Source organism: Lynx canadensis, chromosome F1 (genome assembly GCF_007474595.2).
Source record: "Lynx canadensis isolate LIC74 chromosome F1, mLynCan4.pri.v2, whole genome shotgun sequence".
NCBI classification, from domain to species: Eukaryota; Metazoa; Chordata; class Mammalia; order Carnivora; family Felidae; genus Lynx; species Lynx canadensis.
The window spans coordinates 63,934,277-63,957,793 of NC_044319.2; the positions used below are offsets into that span (position 1 = coordinate 63,934,277).

General features: G+C 49.0%; 1 protein-coding gene across 2 annotated transcripts in view; it reads left to right on the top strand.

Moving 5' to 3' along the window:
• Nucleotides 1–23,233, top strand: part of SLAMF1 (signaling lymphocytic activation molecule family member 1) — a 35,512-nt gene extending 12,279 nt beyond the window's left edge. Inside the window, exons 4-7 of one of the 2 annotated variants that reach the window (XM_030301863.1) lie at nt 7,975–8,073; nt 11,985–12,058; nt 19,272–19,364; nt 20,777–23,233. In XM_030301863.1, coding sequence (XP_030157723.1) covers nt 7,975–8,073; nt 11,985–12,058; nt 19,272–19,364; nt 20,777–20,827 — 317 coding nt within the window. In that variant the 3' untranslated portion in view covers nt 20,828–23,233. The remainder of the gene's footprint in view (nt 1–7,974; nt 8,074–11,984; nt 12,059–19,271; nt 19,365–20,776) is intronic. The other variant, XM_030301864.1, reaches the window with a different exon arrangement.
• The last annotated feature ends 284 nt before the right edge of the window (nt 23,234–23,517 follow it).

The following is a 23,517-nucleotide window of genomic DNA, read 5'->3' on the forward strand; positions in this document are numbered from 1 at the left end:
TGCTAGGGCTGCTGTGACCGAGTTCCAGCAACGGGGTGGTTTCAACCACCAGAATGTATTGCCTCACAGTTCTGGAGACTAGAAGTCCAGAATCACATGGTCGGTAAGGCTGGTTGTTTCTGAACCTGTGAGGAAGAGGTCTGTGGAGGCCCCTCTCCGTGGCTGACAGGTGGCTGCCTTCTCCTCGTGTCTCTTCACACTCTCTTCCCTCAGAGCCTATCTCCGTTCAGATTCCCTCATCTCATAAGGACACCAGTCATGTTGGATCAGGGCTCCCCTGTAATCGGTTTTCTGGTGTTGCCATAAGAGAAGACCACGGACTGGGTGTTTGAGTGACAGGAATTTATTTTCTCACAACTCTGGAGGCTGGAAGTCCAAGATCAAAGTGTTGACAGGGCTGGGCTTTTTTGCTGAGGCCTCTTTCCTTGGCTTGCAGATGGCCACCTTCTTGCCGTGCTTCCCTATGGTCTTTCCCCTGTGTGTGCACACATCTCTTCGTGTGTCCGGATTTCCTGTAAGATTGGATTGGAGCCCATCCTAATGGCCTCATTTAACTTAATTGCCCATTTTAAGACCCCATCTCCAAATACATTTGCATTCTGAGGTACTAAGGGTTAAGGCTTCAAAATATGAGTTTGGGAGGGACACAGTTCAGCTCATAACGCCACCCGAATGATCTCATTTCAACTTGCTCACCTCTGTAAAGACACTGTTTCCAAATAAGGTCACATTCTAAAGACTTCAACATGTGAATTTTGGGGGAAGCACAGTTCAATCCATAACACACATAGAGATCCCTCCCTCCTGCCTCTGGGGGTGGGAAACAATGGCGCATCAGAACAAATTCACATAGCTGGGCTGTGGCATGCCATTCCCAGTACATCAGGCTGCCTAAAGACAGAAAACAGAGTTCTATTAGCTTATTGACTTGTGTTTAATGAGTATTACTAATCCTTAAAATACTGTGCTTAGTTTGACAACCTCTGTTGAGATTCTACTACGTTCCAACATTGTGCTAGGTGCTGAGTGCACAAAGACAAAAAAAAAAGACCTGATCCTTGCCCTTAAGGAAAGAGATCATTCTGGAAGTAGCTAATCCTAGATCGTGTAGTGGTACGGGCAGAACAGAAGTAACAAAGAAGAAGGAATGATTGAGGCTATCTGAAGGAATCAGAGAGACCATCGCAGAGGATGCGACACCAAGTGGGTTTTGGAGAGTAAATACAAATTACCCAAGCAGGTCAAAGAAAGACATTCCAGGCAGAGGGAAGAGCAGAGGCAGCTGGGTCTTGTCCTGTGTTACCCTACAGGCAATCGGAAGCGATAATCGATAGAGGAGTAACACGATCGGCTTTGCATTTCGGAGAGAAATTTCAGTGGTGTGGAGAATAGGTGGGGGCAGGGAAGAGGCAGCAGAAAGAGACACTAGTTATGGGGAAGGGCCACCCTTGCAGTGACCCATCAAGAGATGATGAGGAGTGGCTGTTAGTTTAACAAAGACTTCATACAAGGGAAATTCCAGCCTTGGGACTGAGTGGTGGAGTCTGAGGGTTTATTGGAGATCTCTTCACTGTGCCATTTTTCTGATGACATTTGTCCAGGCTCCCAGTGGTATACTCATCCTTCTTCCAATGGCCACTTCATTATTTTACAGTAAGAAACGTCTTTGTTTGTTTGTTTGTTTGTTTCTGCTGATTCCCAGTGAGCACGGTAAGAAACATCTTAATGTCTCTTGCTAGGAAGCACCTTTATTGCCAAGTCCAAATCTTAGGGTGCTACAGAGCACTCTCGCGAGGTCCCCCAGAGCATGTTGATGTGGGTCAACGGTGTGGGCCTTGCTGTTGTCCTTCGTGACCGTCTTCGGAAAGAGTTACATCTATGCTAGAATGAATAATACAAAACCTTAAGCAATTCAGCTAAAAGGGAATGTCCCTGGGAGCCCCTCTTGGAAAGAAGCTACTTTTCCGTAGATCGCCAACAAGTTGGCTCAGCGAGCCTGGGTTAGCGCAGAGGAAGAGACAGGTGACACCTGCCAGTGAGCCCCAGGGGCTCCCCCTTTCTAACAAGGCCAGGGAGCACCCACTGCTACCGAGGGCAGAGGCACGTCCCTCTTCATCGTGCACCCAGTCCGGCCGGCGTGACAACGGTGGCCGAAGGGTGGAGCCTGGAAGGTACCTCATGGGCTGGAGCCTTGTCACATGGCCACCACTGCCGCAAGGGAGGCTGGCCGGCCCTGGGACTGGACAACACCCGTGCTTCCGTGGATGGATGGGGAAAAGCGTGGGCACAACCGGTAGCCTCTGCAACACAGTGTGGGGTGGATAGGCGGGCATGAGGGGCTTTTCTGGAACCCGGAAACTCTGTGAAACTGTTCCCTTGGGTGGTCCCGGACCTCAAATCAGGGTATGGGTTGTGAGCATCCCCGATTCTGAGTGGAAGCCACCGTCGACGAGAAGGTGTTTTTTGAAGGCTGGCTGACTTCTTCAAGTCGCTGTGCGCTTTTGCAGACGGCCTTGCAGACAGAACCACATGAAAGGCAGGAAGGAGATCTGTTCTCAGACCGTTATGGTAGCATCTCACTACGTCCTGGGGGAGACTACGTTTGTTTCTCAGATTCTTTTTCGTTTTCTTCTCTCTCTCCTTGAAGAATGAGGTTCGGCGGACTTGAGGAGGGACAGCTTTTGTGTGTCTGTGGCAATGGACTTTTAGAGGTTAAAAAAAAAAAAAAGGCCCCCCATCCTTTGCCTTGGAGGCGTGGCTCCGGGCCAAGTTGTCAGGTTTAAACCACAACCCGCAGGGGAGAGGACCAAAGGTGAGGGCTCACAAATTGTGCCGGGGTTCTCGACCAGCCTCCTCAGCGGCTTCGAAGAGGCTCCAGGGGTGGAAAAAGGCCCCACCTCCTATTTAGAAACGTTCAGATGGGATTTCTTTGTGAATGAACAATGGGGCCAACGGGCCCCAGGACCACGTTGCTCTGATTTCGTTCTGAGAGGCCTCACTCACCACAGGACTGAGGAAGAAGAGGGAGAGCTGGAGTTTTCTGTCACAGGAAACGGTGGTTTGAAAATGGGAACACAGGTGGTGCGGAGGCCGCAGGCACCCAGTCTCTTCCTGATTCCATTTCATTATTATGAAGCACATGCTAAGTAGGTCAGCGCTCGGTCCCTTTGATTCCACTTGGAGCCATTCAAAAGGGACCCTGCCTTCCTTCTGAGACCTTCTTATATTTAGGGCTCTAATAATTCTTTTTTTTTTTTAATTTTTTTTTTCAATGTTTATTTATTTTTGGGACAGAGAGAGACAGAGCATGAACGGGGGAGGGGCAGAGAGAGAGGGAGACACAGAATCGGAAACAGGCTCCAGGCTCCGAGCCATCAGCCCAGAGCCTGACGCGGGGCTCGAACCCACGGACCGCGAGATCGTGACCTGGCTGAAGTCGGACGCTTAACCGACTGCGCCACCCAGGCGCCCCAAGGGCTCTAATAATTCTTAACCAAAGGATACATGCCAGTCTTCTTCCTATGGCTTTTAATTTAATTTAACTTCCTTTATCTTGTGCTCAGTAAGTGCCCCCCCACCCTACATTGTATCAGGTGGTGGGGGGAGGGGGTGCGAATAAAGCTTAACACAGCGTTTACCTTCAAGACTTTACAATCTAGGTGGGACTTCTCTACCTTACCAGGTAGAAAAATATTATCGTATTAAGAAACTTTGACTAAAATCCCTCTCTGGAAAGGAACAGGGTTTGTTTAGAATTGTACCTTAGTTTAAATGTTAGCGGGCAGGGGCGCCTGGGTGGCTCGGTAGGTTAAGCGTCCGACTTCTGCTCGGGTCATGATGTCACAGCTCGTGGGTCTGAGCCCCACGCTGGGCTCTGTGCTGACAGCTCGGAGCCTGGAGCCTGCTTTGGACTCCGTGTCTCCGTCTCCCTCTCTGCCTCTTCCCCACTCATGCTCTGGCTCTCTCTCTCTCTCAAAAATAAATAAACATTAAAAAAAAATTTTTTTTAATGTTAGCGGGCAGGAGGTGACACCCCTCCCCCAAAGAATTCAGCTGTGGGTTAGAGGATTCTGTGCAGGAAAGGGGACAGATGTGGCTTGTGCAGACAGAGGAAGAGGAAAAGAAGGTCTGAGCCTGTCAGATGGTGGAAAAACCCACCTGGTTCATGATGGAATCCGTTCCCTGTGACCTTTCAGATCTTCAGCAGAGGATTCACACCCACAAAATCTTGGTGTAGGTTTTTGGCTGTGTGTGTGTGTGTGTGTGTGTGTGTGGAAACTGCTGAAGGCATTGAGCCTTGCACCCAGGACAGCAAGTCTTTCGTTGTACGAGGAAGTTACACCTGACATTGAAGGAATCACGGGCAGCCGGACAGCGTTCTGTCCGTATCGATCCAAACTGCTAAGGGCAGGGAGTACCTGACATTTAGTTTCCATACAAGCATCCGTATCACGAGAGAATAGTACCAAACAGAGGAGCACCACGTGCAAGGACGCCTGCTAGACAGAGAGAGAAACGACGTCATAAGCTGACAACAGGATGGGGCTGAAGTGTCGGTGGCCAGCGAAGGGACTCCGGTGGATGTGAGATCAAACCCATCGTCTTGTCCTTCCAATCCACCAGCAGGAATCTACCGAGAACGTACTGTGTGCCGGGTCCTAGGACACCAGCAAAAGAGGGAACGAAGTGGCCTCTGAGAGGCTAGCAGCTGGCGGGGGAGTGGAGGCTGGCGGAAGGAGGCGACAGCTGTGCACCTCGTGCTGTGCTCCAGGAACTGCTCTGGGCACCTCCTACAAAGATTTCCTTGGCTCGTCAGAGCGACTGTGCCAACTGGATATTGTCGTGCTCGCTTTGCAGTCGCGGAGACTGAGGCCCCAGAAGTTATGAACAGCCTCTCCGAGATCACAGAGCTATCAGGTGGTAGGTCCAGAATTCGAATCCCCCTGTCTGGTTCCAAATGACCTCACTGAAAGTGATCTGCACCGCAAAGATAATGGCACAACTCAGGTTCTAAGACACACGGCATAAGCCAAGGTGCCCCAGAGTCGCGGGGCAGGGAACAAGGAGAGCTGGGACAGGTCAGGGAAACTGACACAGAGGAGGTAGCACTGGCCTGGGCGTCAACACTGGGCAGCCGAAGGTGCGGCGGGAGGAAGGGGAGAGGGCACACCACAGGGCACAAGACGGGGCGGGTGTTGGAGGGAGGGTGTTGAGGGCATGGGCACCTCCCAGGGCTTTCCTCGCGGGGTCCCACCGCCACAGGAGAAAACACAAGACTGTGAAGTCCACAGTTCTCATCCTGCCCAGCTCCGCCATCAACCTCTCTGTGGCTCTGGGCACACCTGTCTGAATCGCAGTTCCCTCAACGTAAAAATTAGTGAGTCTCCAGCTCCTCTAATATTCAAAACCTCTACGGAGCGGTCGCTTAAATCCTCGAACAGGTTCACATTACTTTGCCTTCAAAGACTAGGAGAAGAATCCGGGCTGTGAAAGCTCAGGATGACGGCCAGCTTGCCTCTCAGATCTGGCTGGATGGGCAGAAGCTGGTTGGTTATGTCATGGGACAAGGACAGCAGGTGACGTTCATCCTCACGGCTCCCTGGAAAAGAAACAGGGCTGGCGTTGTTACGTGCTCTGGCCCAGTCATTTGTTCTTCGAGTAACTGTTGTTTTAGCAGGTCCCCAACATACACAAGGGAAGAAGGGAAAGGAAGTCGTCTCACGATAGTCAGACTCGCTGTCACGATTTTCTGGGTCGCCTCCATGGACCCCCGGAAATGGTGGCGCTTGGCTGCTGTCTCTGCTTCTTAGCTTAGGATTTGGGGCACTTCTCCATGCCCCTGGGGTTGGCAACATAAGCCCTGAGTAATCATTCTTTCTTTGTGCTGTCTCAGGCACACATGCACCCACACACACACGCCCCACCTGCGAAGAGGGTTCTCAGTGACCACAAGCCATTCAGAGGGGGACCGCTCGCAGGAAGTTCCAACCACAGTGGTGTCTCCATGCTTAAGTCTTAGGCTTGATATTAATCCAGGAGCCTTACAGCCACGCTCTGCTTGCTCCCCGGCTCTTTGATCAGGTCACATGGCACGCCTGTCCGCTGGAGTTGGTAACTGGTAGGGTGAAAGCTTCTTCAGTCTGGGGGAGAGGGTCAATAATCGAGAGGGTCAACTGCTTACAAAGCCAGTTCAGTGAGGTTCCTTGGGATGCCTTGATGTGTGAAAGGCCTAGGAAGCAAAAGGAGGAATCTTTTCAAACCCAGGAGGCAACCTCTGGTGAGCCATTGGGCCGAAGGCCCACTTGGATCTTGCCTTTTATCGATGCCCTGAGACTTTAGCCTGTAGCTTTGGCCAACTCTGTGAATGTCACAGGTCAACTGTGTGAGTGGCGCTTGCAGGGACTCTGCTCCTCTACAACCCACCTATCCCTTCATCTCAACATCTCCCCCCAACCCCCCCGCAATCCACCCCAAGTTCAACAACAAGCAGGCCGATTCTACAATCATCCTTATAAACTACCCTGACACATTAATGCCAACACCTGCCCTTATGCCATAGCTGGCCCTTCAATCCCACGGGTTTGAACTGGATGGATCCACTTATATACAAATTTATTTTTATTTTTTTTACAAATACAATACGGTATTGGAAATAGATCTTCTCTTCCTTACGGTTGTCTCAACATTTTCTTCACCTTTCTTTACTGTAAGAGAACGGCATCTAATACATATAATACATCAACTCTCTGTGTTACCAGGAAGGTTTCTGTTTAACAGTAGTTTTGGGGGAATCAACTAAGTTTTTGGGGAACTTAACTGGTTAACAGTTAAGTTTTGGGGGAATCAAAAGTCACACATGGATTTTCAACTGTGTCAGGGGGCCGGTACTCCTAACCCCCCAGGCTGTTCAAGGGTCAACTGTGTTTAGAGCCTTAATGCTGTTACTTTACTTAAGATCCTGGTGCTTCAGGTAATGAACCCACTGTTCATTACCCTGGGGTAACTCACCCCGAGCCCATAAGCCTCTCTGACTCTCCCCGAAGTCTGTCTTCAACACTCAGCCACATTTGTACCCCTAGACCCATCTCTAGTATTCGAGGGTCTCCATGCCTGGTTCCTTGCGCACAAAAGGGGAGTAATGAGAACCTCCCAGGGCTGTTGTGAGGGCTGTATCTATTAATACACATGATGCCCTAAAAATAAAGCCTGGCTCATCGTCCGTTACTACCTCAGTAAGCTAAATGTCTTGTTTGCTGGGACTCAGGTCTCTTTCGCTCTTTTCCAAGGTACCGCTCCTGGCTCAGAAGAATTTGGTGAAGTGGGTAAAGGAGAGAAAGCATTATAAAAAAAAAGGGGGGGTGCTCTGTGACTTTGAGCCTGCTGACTGCCACTCAAGGGCTCATGTTAAGCCTGGAGATCGCTGAGAGGAAAACGTACATGCTTTTCTTTCAGTTCGGGTCCAGTGGCCTCAGTAAAGTTATTTGCATGGAAGGACGATCATAGCGCCATCGTGTTCATTTTTAAGAGACAGAAATTGGTCGTTCTTCCTCCCAGCATCTCATGACAATGGTGTGGGGGTGTCGGGGTGTGGGGACAGTGGGCAGTACCCATGTGTTCATTCAACCAAAATGGATGCAGGACGCATGAGATTTAACACTAGGGAAACGGGAAGAGAGGTTGACTTGGGACAAAGATGAGTCTGATTTGAGCCATGTGGCCATCAAGGTGCCCATCAGGCATTTGAGCGGAAAAATCTTTACGGAAATTAGGAAAATGGAGTGTGGAGAGAGGAATAAGGATAAGAGAACAGGTGGGGAATCTTCAGTGATCTGAAGCCGCTATCTGAAACCATCAGAGTGGATGTCTCCCCCGAGAATAGAGAACGAGAACATGAGGCTTGGTCTCCCCACTTCCGGGAAGGATGTTTTTAAACTCGCAGTACTGTTGAGATTGCCCTTTGACCTTTTTTTTCAGAACTAAGACCCTGGGGACTGTATGTCGGGCTGTCCTCAGGGGCCGTCATTGGTGTCATCTTGACGCTCAAAGTAGCAGTGCTGCTGTTGAGAAGAAGAGGTAGGTGTCAGTGAAGAGACTCATATCAGATTCTGCGGTAAGCAGGGACGGCTCCCCACAAGCAAAGACCTGCTTGCACCCCTTAGCACGCTTTTCTCCACAAAGCACCTTTGCGATAACTAAATACACATATCCTGGGGCCTTGCTCAGTTCGGTCGAAATCAGCATGTCTTTTTTTTTTTTTATGTTTATTTATTTATTTGGGGGGCGGGGCCGAGAGAGAGGGAGAGAGAGAATTCCCAGCAGCCCCAGTGCCGTCAGCACAGAGCCCAGCTTGGGGCCTGATCCCATGACCCGGGTATCACGACCTGAGCCGAAATCAAGAGTCGGACGCACTGAGCCTCCCGGGTGCCCCGTGATTCAACACATGTCTTGATCCCCTGTGTTGGGCTGTGGGAATGGAAAGAGGGATGAGCCACAGGTGTCTCACGCGGGAGGCCTTACGCAGATCGTTCTCATTCCGTATGCCTCGCTCTGGTGTAGACGTATATACAGGATGCTGAAGGGGTCCAGAGGCTTAACAATGTTCACCAGACGCAGAATCCAGGGGACTCCTGGATTTCATTCAAGAAACGTCAGAATTACTGACTAATAAAAAGACACTCATCCAAGGGTTGAAACCTTTCTATAATTTCTTTTTATTCCCGCAATATCCTCTGCAAATCGTTTCTACGTGACTCAGCGACGGGGTAACGGACGCAGAGAGAGGCTACGTGACTCGTGCGAGTTCACCCAGCCTGTTAATGAGAGACCAGAACTGACACCCACCCCCCAGGGCGCGTGCCACGGGTCACCGGAAGGCAGCGGAGGGAATGCTCTTTACTAAAGATTTGTGCACAAATTCTGCCTCACCTTGGAAAACGGTACCATTTGCGAGTTGCTTAAGGCCAGACCAAATGATACGGAAGGTCACCCGGGATAGCTCTGAAGGCCCCATTACTTCCTTGCAGGTTAAGTACCTAGAGGTAGGGTCTCTTGGCCTCCCCTCCAAGTCGTCCCCTGATTCCACATCAAGGAGCAATGCGCTCGGCCCCACTCGCCTCACCCGCCCATACCACAGTCCCACAGGTCCAGTTTCCCGGGCTGGCCTTCCCGTGGTGAGGACGGGACTTGATTTTCATGCCACGAAGCTGATGGCTGATCTTATTTGCCAAGTGGATCGGTCACGTGCGACCTTCTCAAAAAAGCCCTTACCGCAGCACCCTGAGTCGGGTTGGCTTGCATGAAAAAAGTCAAGATCACAGCCCAGCCGCCTACTTTTGTCTCATTTCCTCCATCTAAGAGTTAGCTGGGGGGGGGTTGGGGGGGGTGATTCAGACAGAAACCGTGATGAGAGCCTAAGGGGATGGGGCAAGGCACCCACATTTGGCCTAGATAAGAAGGAAACGGCGAGATACCAGGATTGAGGACCCTGAGATTAACACGAATGCCGTCACCTCCGAGATGCCACCTGACTCTGAAGCTCTGCAAAGGGTCTCCCTAGCAATTTCATGCCCAGAATACACTGCTCCAACACACGGGGTCGGGCACTGGCCAAACTTACATTCACACGCAGACTCGGCCACTGACGGGCTGGGTAACTGAATCAGTGAGGTCTCCCCTGCAAAACAGGGGTGAAGTTATATAAGGTGCGGTGTTGTGGGGATCCAGGAGTCCATACGCCCAAAACACCGAATACGGGGGTGTCCACGGAGAGATGGTGGGACACGGACAGATGCACGACAGATGGACAGATACATACACGCTAGACAAATCTCATAAGGGAGTGAATTCAAACACCAATGGTTTAAGTCCTATCACCAGCAGATGTGGCCGCATCTGGGAATGGCACTCAGGACAAGCCCATGAAGCCTGGGTAACAAAGGACAACTTTGTCCTTCAGGCCACGGTTGGAAAGGACGTTAGACATTCTCCATCTGAATTTTACGGTTAAAGTAAGAGAAGAGACCCAATTCGGTGGCAGGCTCTGTCCAATGCCACTCAGCCAGTGAGGACTAGGGAGTAGCTACCCTCACTCTAAGGCCACGATGAACATTTCCATCCGGCCCCAGGGCCTCACTGACTGAGCTGAGTTGAGCTGACTCCCAAAACCTGCTCTGGAGCTAGGAAGGACACTGTGCGACCGAACGATCTTGAACGATCAGTGTTTCTCTCGGACGCGGCGTTTCAGCCTCCCTTCTTCCATCTGTCTGAGCATTCGGGGCCGTCCCCACAATCACCCGTTTCGGCCTGAAGCTGACCCGAGAGTCGAAGTCCCTCAAGACGGGTGTCTGTTCTCCACTGTTTGTTCCCCTACAGACTGAGCACAGGCCAGGGCGGGCGCGGCTAACTTTGCAAACACTCTCACAGACCCAACCTGTGCCCCCCTCTCGTTACCCCGTCTGTCACCCCCAAGCCCCAGCCTCCGTTCTGCACACTCGGCAGCCAGTATCCATCCCGGCCAAAAAGTAAAGCCGGAACCACCAGGCACTCCATGCACACCCCCCACCCCCGGACACAAGCACATCCTACGCGGACGTTCTTTGAGAGCTTTGAGCTTCCCCTTCCACTCCAACGATCATATATTCTCATGCGGCACCTTCTAGCACCTTCACCGCATACATACATTTTTGGCCTTCCCCTTCCAAATAAAAGCGTACCGCTCCTCGGTGCTATTCCCTCAGGGACTGGCTCCTCATTTTTTTAAGAGGATCAATTGATTGGCGTTAAAATAAGTCCAACCTAAAGACCCTGTGTGATTTCCTCTGGGTCAAGCCTCCATTGCTTCTGCCTGGACTTGACAAGAGTCCCCAATTAGCCTCCATGCTTTAGTCTGGTACTTTCACCACGCTTCTCACCACTGCACGAAGCGCATAAAGAACTCCAGAGAACAGAGGCGCCTGGGTGGCTCAGTCGGTTGAGCGTCCTCGGCTCAGCTCAGGACTTCCCGGTTTGTGAGTTTGAGCCCCGTGTCGGGCTCTGTGCTAACAGCTCGGAGCCTGGAGCTTGCTTCGGATTCTGTGTCCCCGCCCCCCCTTCTCTCTGCCCCTCCCATGCTCATGCTCTGTCTCTCAGACTGCAGGTATGCGACATTCCTGTAATTGCACAGGGTCGGTCTGGAAGGATATATGTCGAGCTTAAAAGCGATCGTTTCTGGACATGAAATTGCCTTGGTTGGGGTGGGGGACGAGGGATGTACTTTTGACCTTATGCAATTTTAATTTTTCTAATGAGAATGAATTATTTTTATAATTTAAAAAGACGAAATTCAAAAACTGGTTAACTGTTAAAGTGTCCTGCAATGAATTAAATTCCGGAGACCCTAGGCTCTGAGCAAAGTTTCCGGGTGGTGGGTGTTCGAATGACGCTGTCCCTTTATTTTTCGATCAGTCCTGGGGGATCATCCGTCTTGTACCCCCTTCCCCTACACACGCACAAAGTGTCCCAGAAACAGAGGGTTGAGTGAGAAAGCTGAACCAAACGCCGTGCTACAAGTGGGAGAGTATGCAAGCATCATAAGCCCCGTCCTCAAAGCACTTAGAATCCTGGGAGGAGACCAGATATGCACATTAAACAATAGAGATTAAAATAATTGAATGGCATTCCAATTCCATGTAACACATACTGGGAATTTTCTATGGACCAGGCACCGTTCTAAATACTTGACAGATAACATCTCATGGGACCATCACAACAGCCCTGTGGGGGAAGATACTTCAGTCCCATTTCTCAGAGAAATAGAAACAGAGAGATCAAGTAACCAACCTCATGTCAAGTGACACATATACAGGGGGTTTGGGACTTGGTGTTTGTTCCTTTGGTACTCCTGGGGAAGGGGGGGGTATGCGGTGGGGGGTAAAGACCACATAGGTCTGAGTGGAGTTCTCTGGGTAGGCTACAGAGAGATAACCACTGTGATTTCTTTTCCCCAGGTAAAGGAAATCATTACCAGCCAACCACAGGAGCAAAAAGCCTTACTATCTATGCCCAAGTCCAGAAATCAGGTGTAAGTTCTAGACTTTCTTTGTCCGGGGTGGGCCTGTCGTGTTTCCGTGGGATTCCTGGCCAGTCCGTCCTGCATGCCTGGCGTTCGTGGTTCTCCATGGGTTCTGGAGCAGAGGAAATTAGGGAAGCAGAAGTCAAGAACAAGAGCTCTCCAAAAAGGCATTAAACTTCAATGTCCTATGGGGCTATTTATTATTTGAAATGATGAAAACACTGGGTAACCTGGGCATCTGTGTCTTCATAGGGGGAGAACGAGGAAGCAAGAAACCCATGATAGACGACTCCTCTAGCTGTGGTGTTCCGGGTGTCTGTGGGTCCTTGTTACCTAACTCGCCCTTCTCAAGAGAGAGGGGGGCAGGCCTGAGGACAGAGGGAAGGTTTAGAGAGGCTGTGGTATGATGTGTTGGTCTGACGCAAGTGTAGGAGTCTGCAAAGCACCATAGAGACAGGAAGGAGGATTTGAGGATTCTGGCTGGACAGACAGCTAGTCATGATAAAGTCAGGATGCAACTATGTTAGAAGTTAGAGGGAGGCTAACGGAATACAGTTAGCCAGGAAGATATTCTAGTTTTTCAGACGTGAAGGCAATGCTAGGTGATGTACAAGGCAGAATCTGGTCATGCAGAGGAAGCAAATTCTGGAGTAAAGGGCATGAAGGTGAAGACAGCTTTGATTAACACCTTGGAAAATTGCATCAGATGGGAAGGCATTTCTGATACCCAGGGATGGATTCTTGGCCGAAGCTCTTATTTCTGCTGCCCCCTGGTGGCCTGGAGGGTTTAATACATAGGCCATCACTATGTCTGACAGCCAAGTTCCATTTGGCAATGGGAGACCTGGGGCACCTGGGTGGCTCAGTCGGTTGGGCGTCCTACTTTGGCTCAGGTCATGATCTCATTGTTCATGAGTTCGAGCCCTAGCGTTGGGCTCTGTGCTGACAGCTCAGAGCCTGGAGCCTGCTTGGGATTCTGTGTTTCCTTCTCTCTCTCTGCCCCTCCCCTGCTTGCTCTCTCTTTCTCTCCGAATAAATAAATAAACTGAAAATATGTGTGTGTGTATATATATGTATATGTATATATGTATAGGAGAGTCCCAAGAGCAACCTCTCCCTTGCATTTACATGCTTAGATGGCTGGCTTCAACTTTAGCCTTCCCTGCCCATGCTGGCGTCTGTCTTCTTACTGTCAGGTATGACACATATACGAAGTGTGACTGTCGGCTCAACGAATTACCCCATTGTGGAATCTAGTAAAGCAAACCTTCCCGCCTTGCTTTTCTCCAACAATTTTTTGACTCTTCCCGACCCTTTGTACTGACACGTGTATTTCAGAATCAGCTTCTCAAGTATCACAAAAGGGGGGAAAAACCCATTAGGATTGCATTGAATCTACACATCCATTTGAGGAGAAATTACGTCTTTCAGTATCGAGTGCTATAATACCATAATAACTACCACCCAGATCAGGGAACAGAACATTGCCAGCAACGCCCACAAGACCTCCTAGTGCCCACCCCCTCGTCTCTAGTCTCCCTCCCCTCGCCAAACATACCGCTATCCTGACTTCTAAAAATATACTTTAGCGCTCTCTCTCTTCCTTTAACTTTATAAAAATGGAGTCCTGCCGTATTTTTCCTCTTGGGCCTGGTTTTGGTTTTGTTCTGGGCTTTTTGGGTTTTTTGCTCGGTATTACTTTCACGAGATTCGTATGTCTTTGTGCTTGGTATGTAATACGTTCGTTTTCATCGCTTCATTTATAGAATATCAGCGTACGGATATACTAGAGTTTACCTAGTTGACGATTGATGGACATTTGGGTTATTTCCAGTTTGAGACTATTATAAAAATTCCAACCATGAACATTCCTATGTGTGTCTCTTGGTAGATACGTGCAGATATTTGTGTTTGGTATGCACCTAGAAGTAGAATTGCTGAATCATAGGGGATGCATATCCTCAAATTGGCTGCATAAGGCCAAACTTTTTTTTCAAAGTGAGCGACCGATTTTCTTTTAGGCCAGCTCTGCCTTCTAATCAAAACTGGGTGTTATTGGCCTTCAAAAAAATTGCTTTCATGTTTATTCATTTTTGAGAGAGAGAGGCACAGAGCACGAGCAGGGGAGGGGCAGAGAGAGAGGGAGACACAGAATCCGAAGCAGGCTCCAGGCTCTGAACTGTCAGCCCAGAACCCAGTGTGGGGCTCGAACTCACGAACTGTGAGATCACGACCGGAGCCGAAGTCAAACGCTTAACTGGCCGAGCCACCCAGGCGCCCCTGGCCTTTTAAATTTTGGTCATTGGATGTGTCTTTTTATAGCTTTATTTTAAATTTCCCTAATTATTAAGGAAGCTGAACAACACTTCTTATGTTTATTGGCCATATTAATATCCTCTTTCTTGAAGTGCCTGTTAAATCTCTTACCCACTTTCCTTTGAACTTCAGGCTTTTTAGAATGGATTCGTATAAGTTCTTTAAATATTTTTAGCTTTTTGGCAGTTACATGTTAGCAGATACCTTCGCCCATTCTGTGGCTTGCCTTTGCAATTTCTCGGTGATACCTTCTGATAAAGAAAAGTTGTTAACTTTAGCGTAGAACAATTCAGTAGCCTCTTCCTTCATAGATGGAGCTTTGTGTCCTGTTGGAGAAATTTTTTTCTCTCCTCCCGGGTAAGGAAGATATTCTCTGTCATTCTAAAGACCCTACGGCTCATCTTTCACATTCTATCTGTTATGTACCTGAAAATGAGTTTTGAAGTATGGAGTGAAATGGGTCAGGTTTCATTTTTCTCCAAATGGATATCCTATCAACCATGTTTTGAAAAGATTGGCCTTGTCCCCATCCCACCACTGCCCCCTCCCCCCCCCCCTCAGTGCTACCTTCATCACAAATCGAGGCTCCACATAGTGAGGATCAATTTTTTTTCTTTTTTATTCTCTTTTTGCTCCATTGGCTTGTTCATTTGTGCCTGTGGCTGGACCATGCTGTCTTTATAGACCGGTCATTACAGATTCATTCTAAGTTTGATATCTGGTAAAATGTCTTCTCCCTTGTTCTTGTTCTCCCTCAAGAGGTTCTGGGCCATTTTTGGTCCTCGGCATTTTCATAGATACTTTAGATTCAGTTTGTCAAGTTCCATCTAGAAATCCGGCTGGAATTTTAATCAGAACTGCACTGATCACTTGAGGAGACCATACGTGTTTATAGCATTGAATCTTTCCATTCGCAAAATAATATATCCTTTCCATTGCGTCAATCTTTTTTAATTTCTCTAAACGGAGTGTTGTAGGTTTTGTAAGAGGACTTTTCCATCAGAGTTTATTACTTGGCGTTGGAACAGTTGATATTTTGAATATTGTCATCTTTTTAAAAATCGTTAGTTTCTGTATATTATTGGTACATAGAAATACAATTCATTTTTATATTTTAACCTTATATTTGCAGCATTGCTAACCTTACTTAAAATTCTAGTCATTTGTCTCTAGATGACTTGGGTTTCCTTTGTACACAACTGTACCATCTGTGAAAAAAAAAAATACAGTTTATTTCATTTTCAAATCACATAACTTCTCTTCCTTCTTGTTTTACCGGCTGAGGTGCCTTGTCCAGTATGGAATGGAAGTGTTAATAGAAGGGTCCTTGGATGGTCCCAACCTCACAAGGGACACTTTCAATATCTGACCATTAAATATGGTTTTTGCCGAAGGTTCTTATAGCTGCCGTTCTATCTAATTGAGAATGTTTTCTTCTACTGCTGGTTGGCTAAGGAATCGATGTTGGATTTTATCAACATTCTGCATCTATTGATATGATCTTATGGATTTTTTAATTTTTATTTCTTAAGCGTTTTTAATTATTTTATTTTATTTTTAAAATTTTATTTAAATCCAAGTTAGTTAACATATAATCTAATAATAGTTTCAGGAGCAGAAGTTAGTGATTCGTCACTTACATTCAACACCCAGTGCTCATCCCAGCAAGTGCCCTCCTTTAATGCCCATCCCCCATCTAGCCCATCCCCCCACCCAACACCCTGCCAGCAGCCTTCAGTTTGTTCTCTGTATTTAAGAATCTCTTATGGGTTGCCTCTCCTTCTGTTTTTATCTTATTTTTCCTTCCCTTCCCCAATGTTCTTCTGTTTCATTTCTTGAATTCCACATATGACTGAAATCATATGATATTTGTCTTTCTCTGACTTATTTCACTTAACATAATACATTCTAGTTCCATCCATGTTGTTGCAAATGGCAAGATTTCATTCTTTTTGATCACCAAGTAATATTCCATTGTGGAGATATATATATATATATATATATATATATATATATATATATATCACGTCTTCTTTCTCCATTCATCAGTCAAGGGACATTTGGGCTCTTTCCACAATTTGGCTATTGTTGATAGCGCTGCCATAAACATTGGGGGGCATGTGCCCCTTCAAATCAGCATTTTTGTAGCCTTTGGATAAATACCTACTAGTGCAGTTGCCGGGTTGTAGGGTCGCTCTATTTATCTCACGAGCCACACTGATTTGTAAAGACTATCCCACTTTTGCAGTCCCGGAATAGAAGCAATGTAGTCTGCTCCTTTTAAAATACTTCTGGGTTTTATTTTGTTAATATTTTCTTAAGAGGGTGCTGTCGTTGTCCTGTTTAGGTTTCCGAGGGGAATTGGCCTGCAATTTTCCTTTCTTGTAACTGCCTGGTGAGGTTTTGACACCAAGATTATGAGTGGGAGCTGCATGTTAGTTTCCTAGTGTCGCTGTAAGAAATGTCTACGGACTTGGAGGCTTAAACCAGAAAAAGCTATTCTCCAGTCGTGGAGGCCAGAAGTCCAAGTTGAAGGTGCTGACAGGGCCACGCTCCGTCTGAAACTTGCTTTTCCTCTTCTAGCTTCTGGTGACCCTGGGCATCTTTGGCACTGGTTGGCTTGTAGCTACAGAACTCTAATTTCTTTTTTTTTTTTTTTTTTTTTTTCAACGTTTATTTATTTTTGGGACAGAGAGAGACAGAGCATGAACGGGGGAGGGGCAGAGAGAGAGGGAGACACAGAATCGGAAACAGGCTCCAGGCTCCGAGCCATCCGCCCAGAGCCTGACGCGGGGCTCGAACTCACGGACCGCGAGATCGTGACCTGGCTGAAGTCGGCTGCTTAACCGACTGCGCCACCCAGGCGCCCCTGGAACTCTAATTTCTGCCTCCCTCTCTGTGTCTCTGGGTTTTCTCCGTCCCTGTCTCTTCAGAGGACGCTCCTCACTGGATTTAGGACCATCCTAATCCAGCTTGACCTGAGTTTGAAATCCTTACTTTAATTACCTCTGCAAGGACCCTATGCCGAATAAGGTGACATTTAGAGATTCTGGATGGACCTGACTTTTTTGGTGGGGGGGTGGGGGTCACAGTTCAACCCACCACATGGTGTATTTCCTTTGGGCAGGATAAATATTATCGTTCCCCTTAAATTTTCGGCAGGGTTCCCGGGTGAAGCTCTCTGAGCCAGGAGTTCCTTTGAGGAAGTGTTCTTTTAAATTATATTCTTATTATTCCGTTCTCTTCCCCTTTTAGTAATGAAGCAATTTTTTTTTCTGTTCTTTAGTTGCTACCCTAGAAATGATAAAATACATCCTTGACTCACCAAAGTCTAATATTTATTCTCTTCCTGGACAAGACTTCATCTTCGTTTGAAGTTCCCCTTCTGATTTATGTGCTACCTTGCACAGCTCATGGGGGACACTGCTCACAAAGACTATGTGAGAATAACACCCCTGGAGTTTCTCGGAGATCATGCTCCCCGGACTCAAACACCCCTGGAGTTTCTTGTAGATCATGCTTCCTGACCTCATGCCCTAACTGAAGACACCAAGATACCAAAATGCACTAAGTCGTTACAACTATGTTTAAAATAACTCCGTAAATCCAGCTTAAAATCCTGAAGGGAAATCTAGCAACGTGCTAATAGCCATGTTGTGTCAAAGTGGTGAGACTATAGATGGTTTCCTTTATACCTTTCTCTTTTCCCAAACTTCTTTTTTTTTTTAATTTTTAAATGTTTTATTTATTTTTGAGAGTGAGAGCGTGAGAGGGGGAGGGGCAGAGAGAGGGGAACAGAAAATCTGGGGGCGGCTGGGTGGCTCAGTCGGTTAAGCGGCCGACTTCAGCTCAGGTCATGATCTCACAGTTCGTGAGTTCGAGCCCCGTGTCGGGCGACAGCTCGGAGCCTGGAGCCCGCTTCGGATTCTGTGTTTCCCGGTCTCTCTGCCCCTCCCCCGCTCACCCTTTCTCTCTGTCTCTGAAAACTGAATAACATTAAAAAAAAATTAAAAAAAAAAAAAAAGGTCTGAAATGGGCTCTGTGCTGACAGCAGCAAGCCTGACGCGAGGCTCAAACACACGAACCGTGACGTCATGATCTGAGCTGATGTCGGACGCTCAACCAACTGAGCCACCCAGGCAGCCCCTCTCCTTTCCCAAACTTCTTAACTTCTCCCCCGTGCCTCTAAGTCGGTGGGACTCCTGGCTTTGATACTCTTGCACGTGCACGTAGGAAAGTGTTAAGTCTTTCTGATCCTTAGCGTCCCCATCGGTGACGTGTCGCTACGAGATTTAACAGAGTGGATGTGAGCCCGATGTGGCATCTGCGGAAAAGTTCGTAAACTGGCACCTCTGGATATGTGTGCCTATTGTTAAGTTCAGTACTTGGACGGGAAAGAGAAGTCTCGGGAAACCGTGTCAGAGGAAGGAATAGTACGAACAGCAGTGTGGGAAGGGATGAGCTCTGTGTGCTGTCGGTGACAGGAGCGAGACAGATCTTATGAAGACCCCGTTCCCTCCAGCTGCCCTGGTGGGAGCCACGGCGATGCCAGTTCACCATGAGGAAGACTTTTAAGACATCTGGGAGGAGCTCATGGTGACGTGGGCTGCCTCACCAGACTGTGAGCTCCGCAGTGTCGCCTGGGGCGTCCAAAGCAAAGCCCTGAGAGCTGAATTCCAGGGAATTTGGAGGGACCTTTCCACCAGGGAAGGTGGCTGGGCCAATGGACTCTGAGATTGAATTCCAGGGAATTTGGAGGGACCTTTCCACCAGGGAAGGTGGCTGGGCCAATGGACTCTGAGGGGCTTTCTAGCTCCAAGCTTCTGGACCTTGGGCTTCTCCATGGGGCGGATCTGGTGGAATCCACTGCCCGGCTGATTTCTTGCTTTCTTTGCTTCTCTTCTAGTCCATTCAGAAGAAACCTGATGCCCCGTCGGCCCAGGACCCCTGCACCACCATTTATGTCGCTGCCACAGAACCTGTCCCAGAGCCTGTCCAGGTGAGGAACCGGTCTGGGCCTCCTCTCTGCAGGGAGGGAAGAGGCCGTCTCCTGAAGCGGAGAAGGCAGGCCCTGGCACATGGCTCACCAGGAGCCTCTGTGGCTGCGGGACTTCCAGGAGACCCCTCTTGGATGCTCACTTGGGGACACGGCTCTCTCTGTTCCCCAGTGTTTCCCTGAGGGTTGTCCAAGAACCCCATCGGCATCAGCATACATGTATTTGCTAAAAATTCATTTTCCTGGGGCTTTCTACCGGGTCAATCAGAATGTCCACGCTGAGTAACCAGGCATCTCTACATTAAACAGCAACCTCCCCAGGTGGTCCCAGAGCACTTTGACATTTGGGATTTGCATCTTGCATCCAGGAGTCCGGCTACAGAACAGAATCACGGGGGGGGGGGCTTTGTTAAAAGGCTCGGGCCGAGGCTCCATCCAGTCCCATCTCACCAGAAGGTCTCAGAGTGGCACTCTGCCTGGCGTGAGCCCAGAGGACCCTGTGGCGTGTGGCCCAGACTGAGCCTCGCCGTCTCCCCCCACTGCAAAATGACCATGGATTAAACTGGCTTGATGAGAATTATGCCTTTTCCTAAATGGACAGAAATTCTGGGCTGAAATCTTGGCTCTAGTGGGGCTCTATATTAAATAAAGCATTTTCTGAGACAATTGAGGATCAAAAGGCCACAGAAAAGCTTCCATTCGCCCCCTGCCCCAAAGCTCCCACAGCCGGACAGACACCCGGAAATGCCTGGGAAGATGCCCCGTCTGCATCGGGACTCTATTCTGAGGACGCTATCCTATCCAATGGGGACAGTGAACACAAGAGTCTGGCTTTAAAAAGTTTTAAGAAAGAATACAGATTTTTAAAGAAGTTTTGTTCATCGAAGCAGTCTGTTATATTTCACATTTTACAGCAACCCCCCCTGAATTCTTCCATTCTTGTCTTTCTTTCTCTACCTCTTGAGTGCACTTGACTTAGAAGATGTCTTTGCCCCAAGTCCTTGTCTCCTCTCCCTTCCTGTGGGCTGCAATCTTTCCTTCTCCCTTTGGGTCTCATTAACCCTTTCTAAACCTCAGTAAATCAGAACATCTTGGCTTCCCCAAACCGTGACCCGCGTCCAACCTAGAGCAGAGCCAATGGCTTTCCTTATAAGGCAGGGGCAGGACACAGAGCAAAGGGGCGCCTCTCTCCTGGTCTTCCCAGTGGTGATTGTTGATTGTGTGCGCACACCCGGGAGGGAGCTGGAGCCCCCGGGGCGGAGGGGACGCTGGCAGTGGAGGACCCGAGTGGCGTCCCGGCAGGTCCCCCCCGCCACCTGATACCTGAGACCCTCTCCTTTTACTAAGCAGCGCGGTTTCCGTTTGCAGCCTGTGAAGCCAGTGCCTGAACCCACAGACTTCTGTTTTGCCCTCAGGAACCAAAGTCCATCACAGTCTACGCCAGCGTGACACTGCCGGAGAGCTGACCCCAGAGACTCAGTGAAGGGACTTTCCGCAGCAACGTGGAGGGGCCCGGATAAGCACCGCGCGTGGCCCCAGGTCCCAAGCTCCCCGCGACACGGTGCACATCTGCCTTCTTCTCAGATCGACGCCCTGGTGATGCTTCTTCCACAACCACCCGTGGGATGGACGAGGGGCCGAGGCTTTCCAAGCGCTCAGCTTGCTCCTCGGGGCTCAGGCCCGGAACAGAGAACTACTTGGTGCAGCTTTCCAGCTCTGTGGTGTAGCAGACGGAATGAGTCATGTGGGTCCCGTGAGCTCAGTCCTCCAGGAGTCTTGCCCCTTGCCCGGACCGGACGATAAGAGCCAAAGGCGGGAAGCTGGGGCCCCCAGTGCCTCCCAGGCAGCTGCCCACCAGCCACGAAGCCTGGGACAGCTCGCGTGCCTATGCCTGGTCCTGGGAGCCGACCCCGCTCCCCACGCAGCCCCGATCAGGGCCCTGTGCCTCACTTTCCCCCTCTGGACGGGCAGTGAAGGGTGAACTCCTTATTATAGGTAGAACACTCTGGGATTATTCTATGAAAGAAGCTAATCGGGTCAGTACTTTATTTGCAAAACCCAGAAGCTGAAGGGTCAATAAACCAACAGCAAGACTGTGAAGTCTCTGAGCTTTGAATAATGGAAGGAAAATCACCCAAGAGTCTCAAAAAACTACAGGGTATTTAAGTATAATATTATAGAACATATATATATATATACTTATATATGTGATATTTAAGTATTTAAGAACTCTGAAAAAATGTCCCATGCAGATGGCATTAGGTTTAAAGAAACGTGGCGAGAGTTTGCGATGACACCGTCACGGAGGAATTCAGAATTATCAGAAGTGGCCCCAGGCTGATCTTTCACTTCTCCAAATGATTTTTGAATCCCTATTTCTCTGTTGGCTCCATTGAACAGCAGTGTCGAGCCTCAGCAGAGACCCTCTCGCCACGTTCTGAACCCATTTTACACCCACAGGGTCCTTACCAGGCACCCGTGCCCCACCCCTCCTCACGCTACATTTATCCCGAAGTGGGAAATGAACATATTGTGACCCAACAGCTACAAGTAATTCCACGCTTCCTGACTTCAATTGCAGGCCAGAGACAGAAAGTGTCTCTTTCAGTAAAGTCCTATTTTCTTCCTCTTCTAGCTCTCAGACAGGCCTTCTTCAGTTTAAGCTCTTTTTTTCTGATGGGTTCTTCTATGACCTTAGTGAACGTGGGTTAGGAAATCACCAGCAATCTCACAACCATGTAACGAGGGTCACCGACTGTTCAGCTCAAGGACGCTGAGTGCCAGGGGCACTGCTCTCGTCCTGATGGGACTAGACCCCGACTCCGCCACCCCCTCCCCTGCCTCAGTTGGACTCAGCAACCCAACACTGCCGGTGCCCCGTCTGCACCAAGGTGACCTCCTCCTTGTCTCTTCCTTTCTTGTTTCTAGTTCAGAGTTGGGGCCTGAGTGGCCAGTTCTAGGTCACTCGCCCATGCCCTACCTCCAAGGGAGACTGGGAATTGAGTATCTGGAACGTTCCATTTTCGTAGTGCTTGGTGGGCTCTCCCTCTTAGGAGTTAGGAATTCTGCAAACGCAAGCAGTGGGATTCAATTCTGGGAAGGCAGAAAAAGAAAAAAAAAAAGTTCGCTACTCCACCCTGGTATAAACTGAGGCTCGTTAGCTGTCTATTCTCCAAAACTAAGGGAGCTACTATCAAGGATTTGTAAACTCTGAGGTTATGAGCACTCGGTCCTTTACTACGACTCACATTGTTCTAGCAGATCGGTTCCCAACACCTGGGTTTTTCCCATGGCCGAACCCCAGCCGGTGGAAGGAAGGAAACAAAGTGGGGAAGAAGAGACTATCCCCTCAAAATTCCCAGACCTGGGCTCAAGACCTCACTGAGGAGGATGGCTGTGCCGTGCGGACTTTCAGGCCGACCTTCGAATGACATTTGACGTCCTGTTCTGCACCATCCAGGCTCCGGGTTCAAGCCGGAAAGCAGAGAGCCCTCAGCTCACACCCTTCCCCGAAAGGCACTGTTGCTGGGCTGGAGCGTTCCTTTTCCTCAGGCCTAAAGATGAAAAAAGTCCAGTTTCCCCGTGTTTCTTCTCTCGTGTCTTCTTTTGACCGAGCGTATCTGAATTCTGGAGAACTCAAGAGGAACAGACCATTCTCGGGCTTAAGGGACTGGTGGTGCTCTACAATACGGGCCGGTGTGGTCCCAGGCCTGTCCAGGACACTCACTCTGGCCACGCGAGCCGATGCGCTGGTAAAGGGTGCATATGGGGGCTGAAGGACCACGATTACAGTAAGTTACGTCTCTTCCTGAGTTGTTGTTTCTACCTCCTGGAAGTGAATAAAATTCAGACAATCCATCAAGGAACCTGCACTTTTGTCTTGTGTCACCTGAAGGATTCATAACGTAGCAGTATGGCAAGACACGTTCCACAGGCTTGTGTCTCTAAAGCTATGAAGTGCTGAGGGTGTCTCATTCGGTTTGATGAGGTGGGAAGCTGTCCCTTTCCTAGGGTGTGGGCAAGGGTTTTAGCTCAAGGTAGGAGCCACCCTCCGACAGAGACGAGAGCTGTGTGGGCCCACACCTGCTCGTACTCCCAAGGGGAAATAAATATTCGAGTTCCCTGGGGAGCTTTAAAAATATATACTGATGCCCAG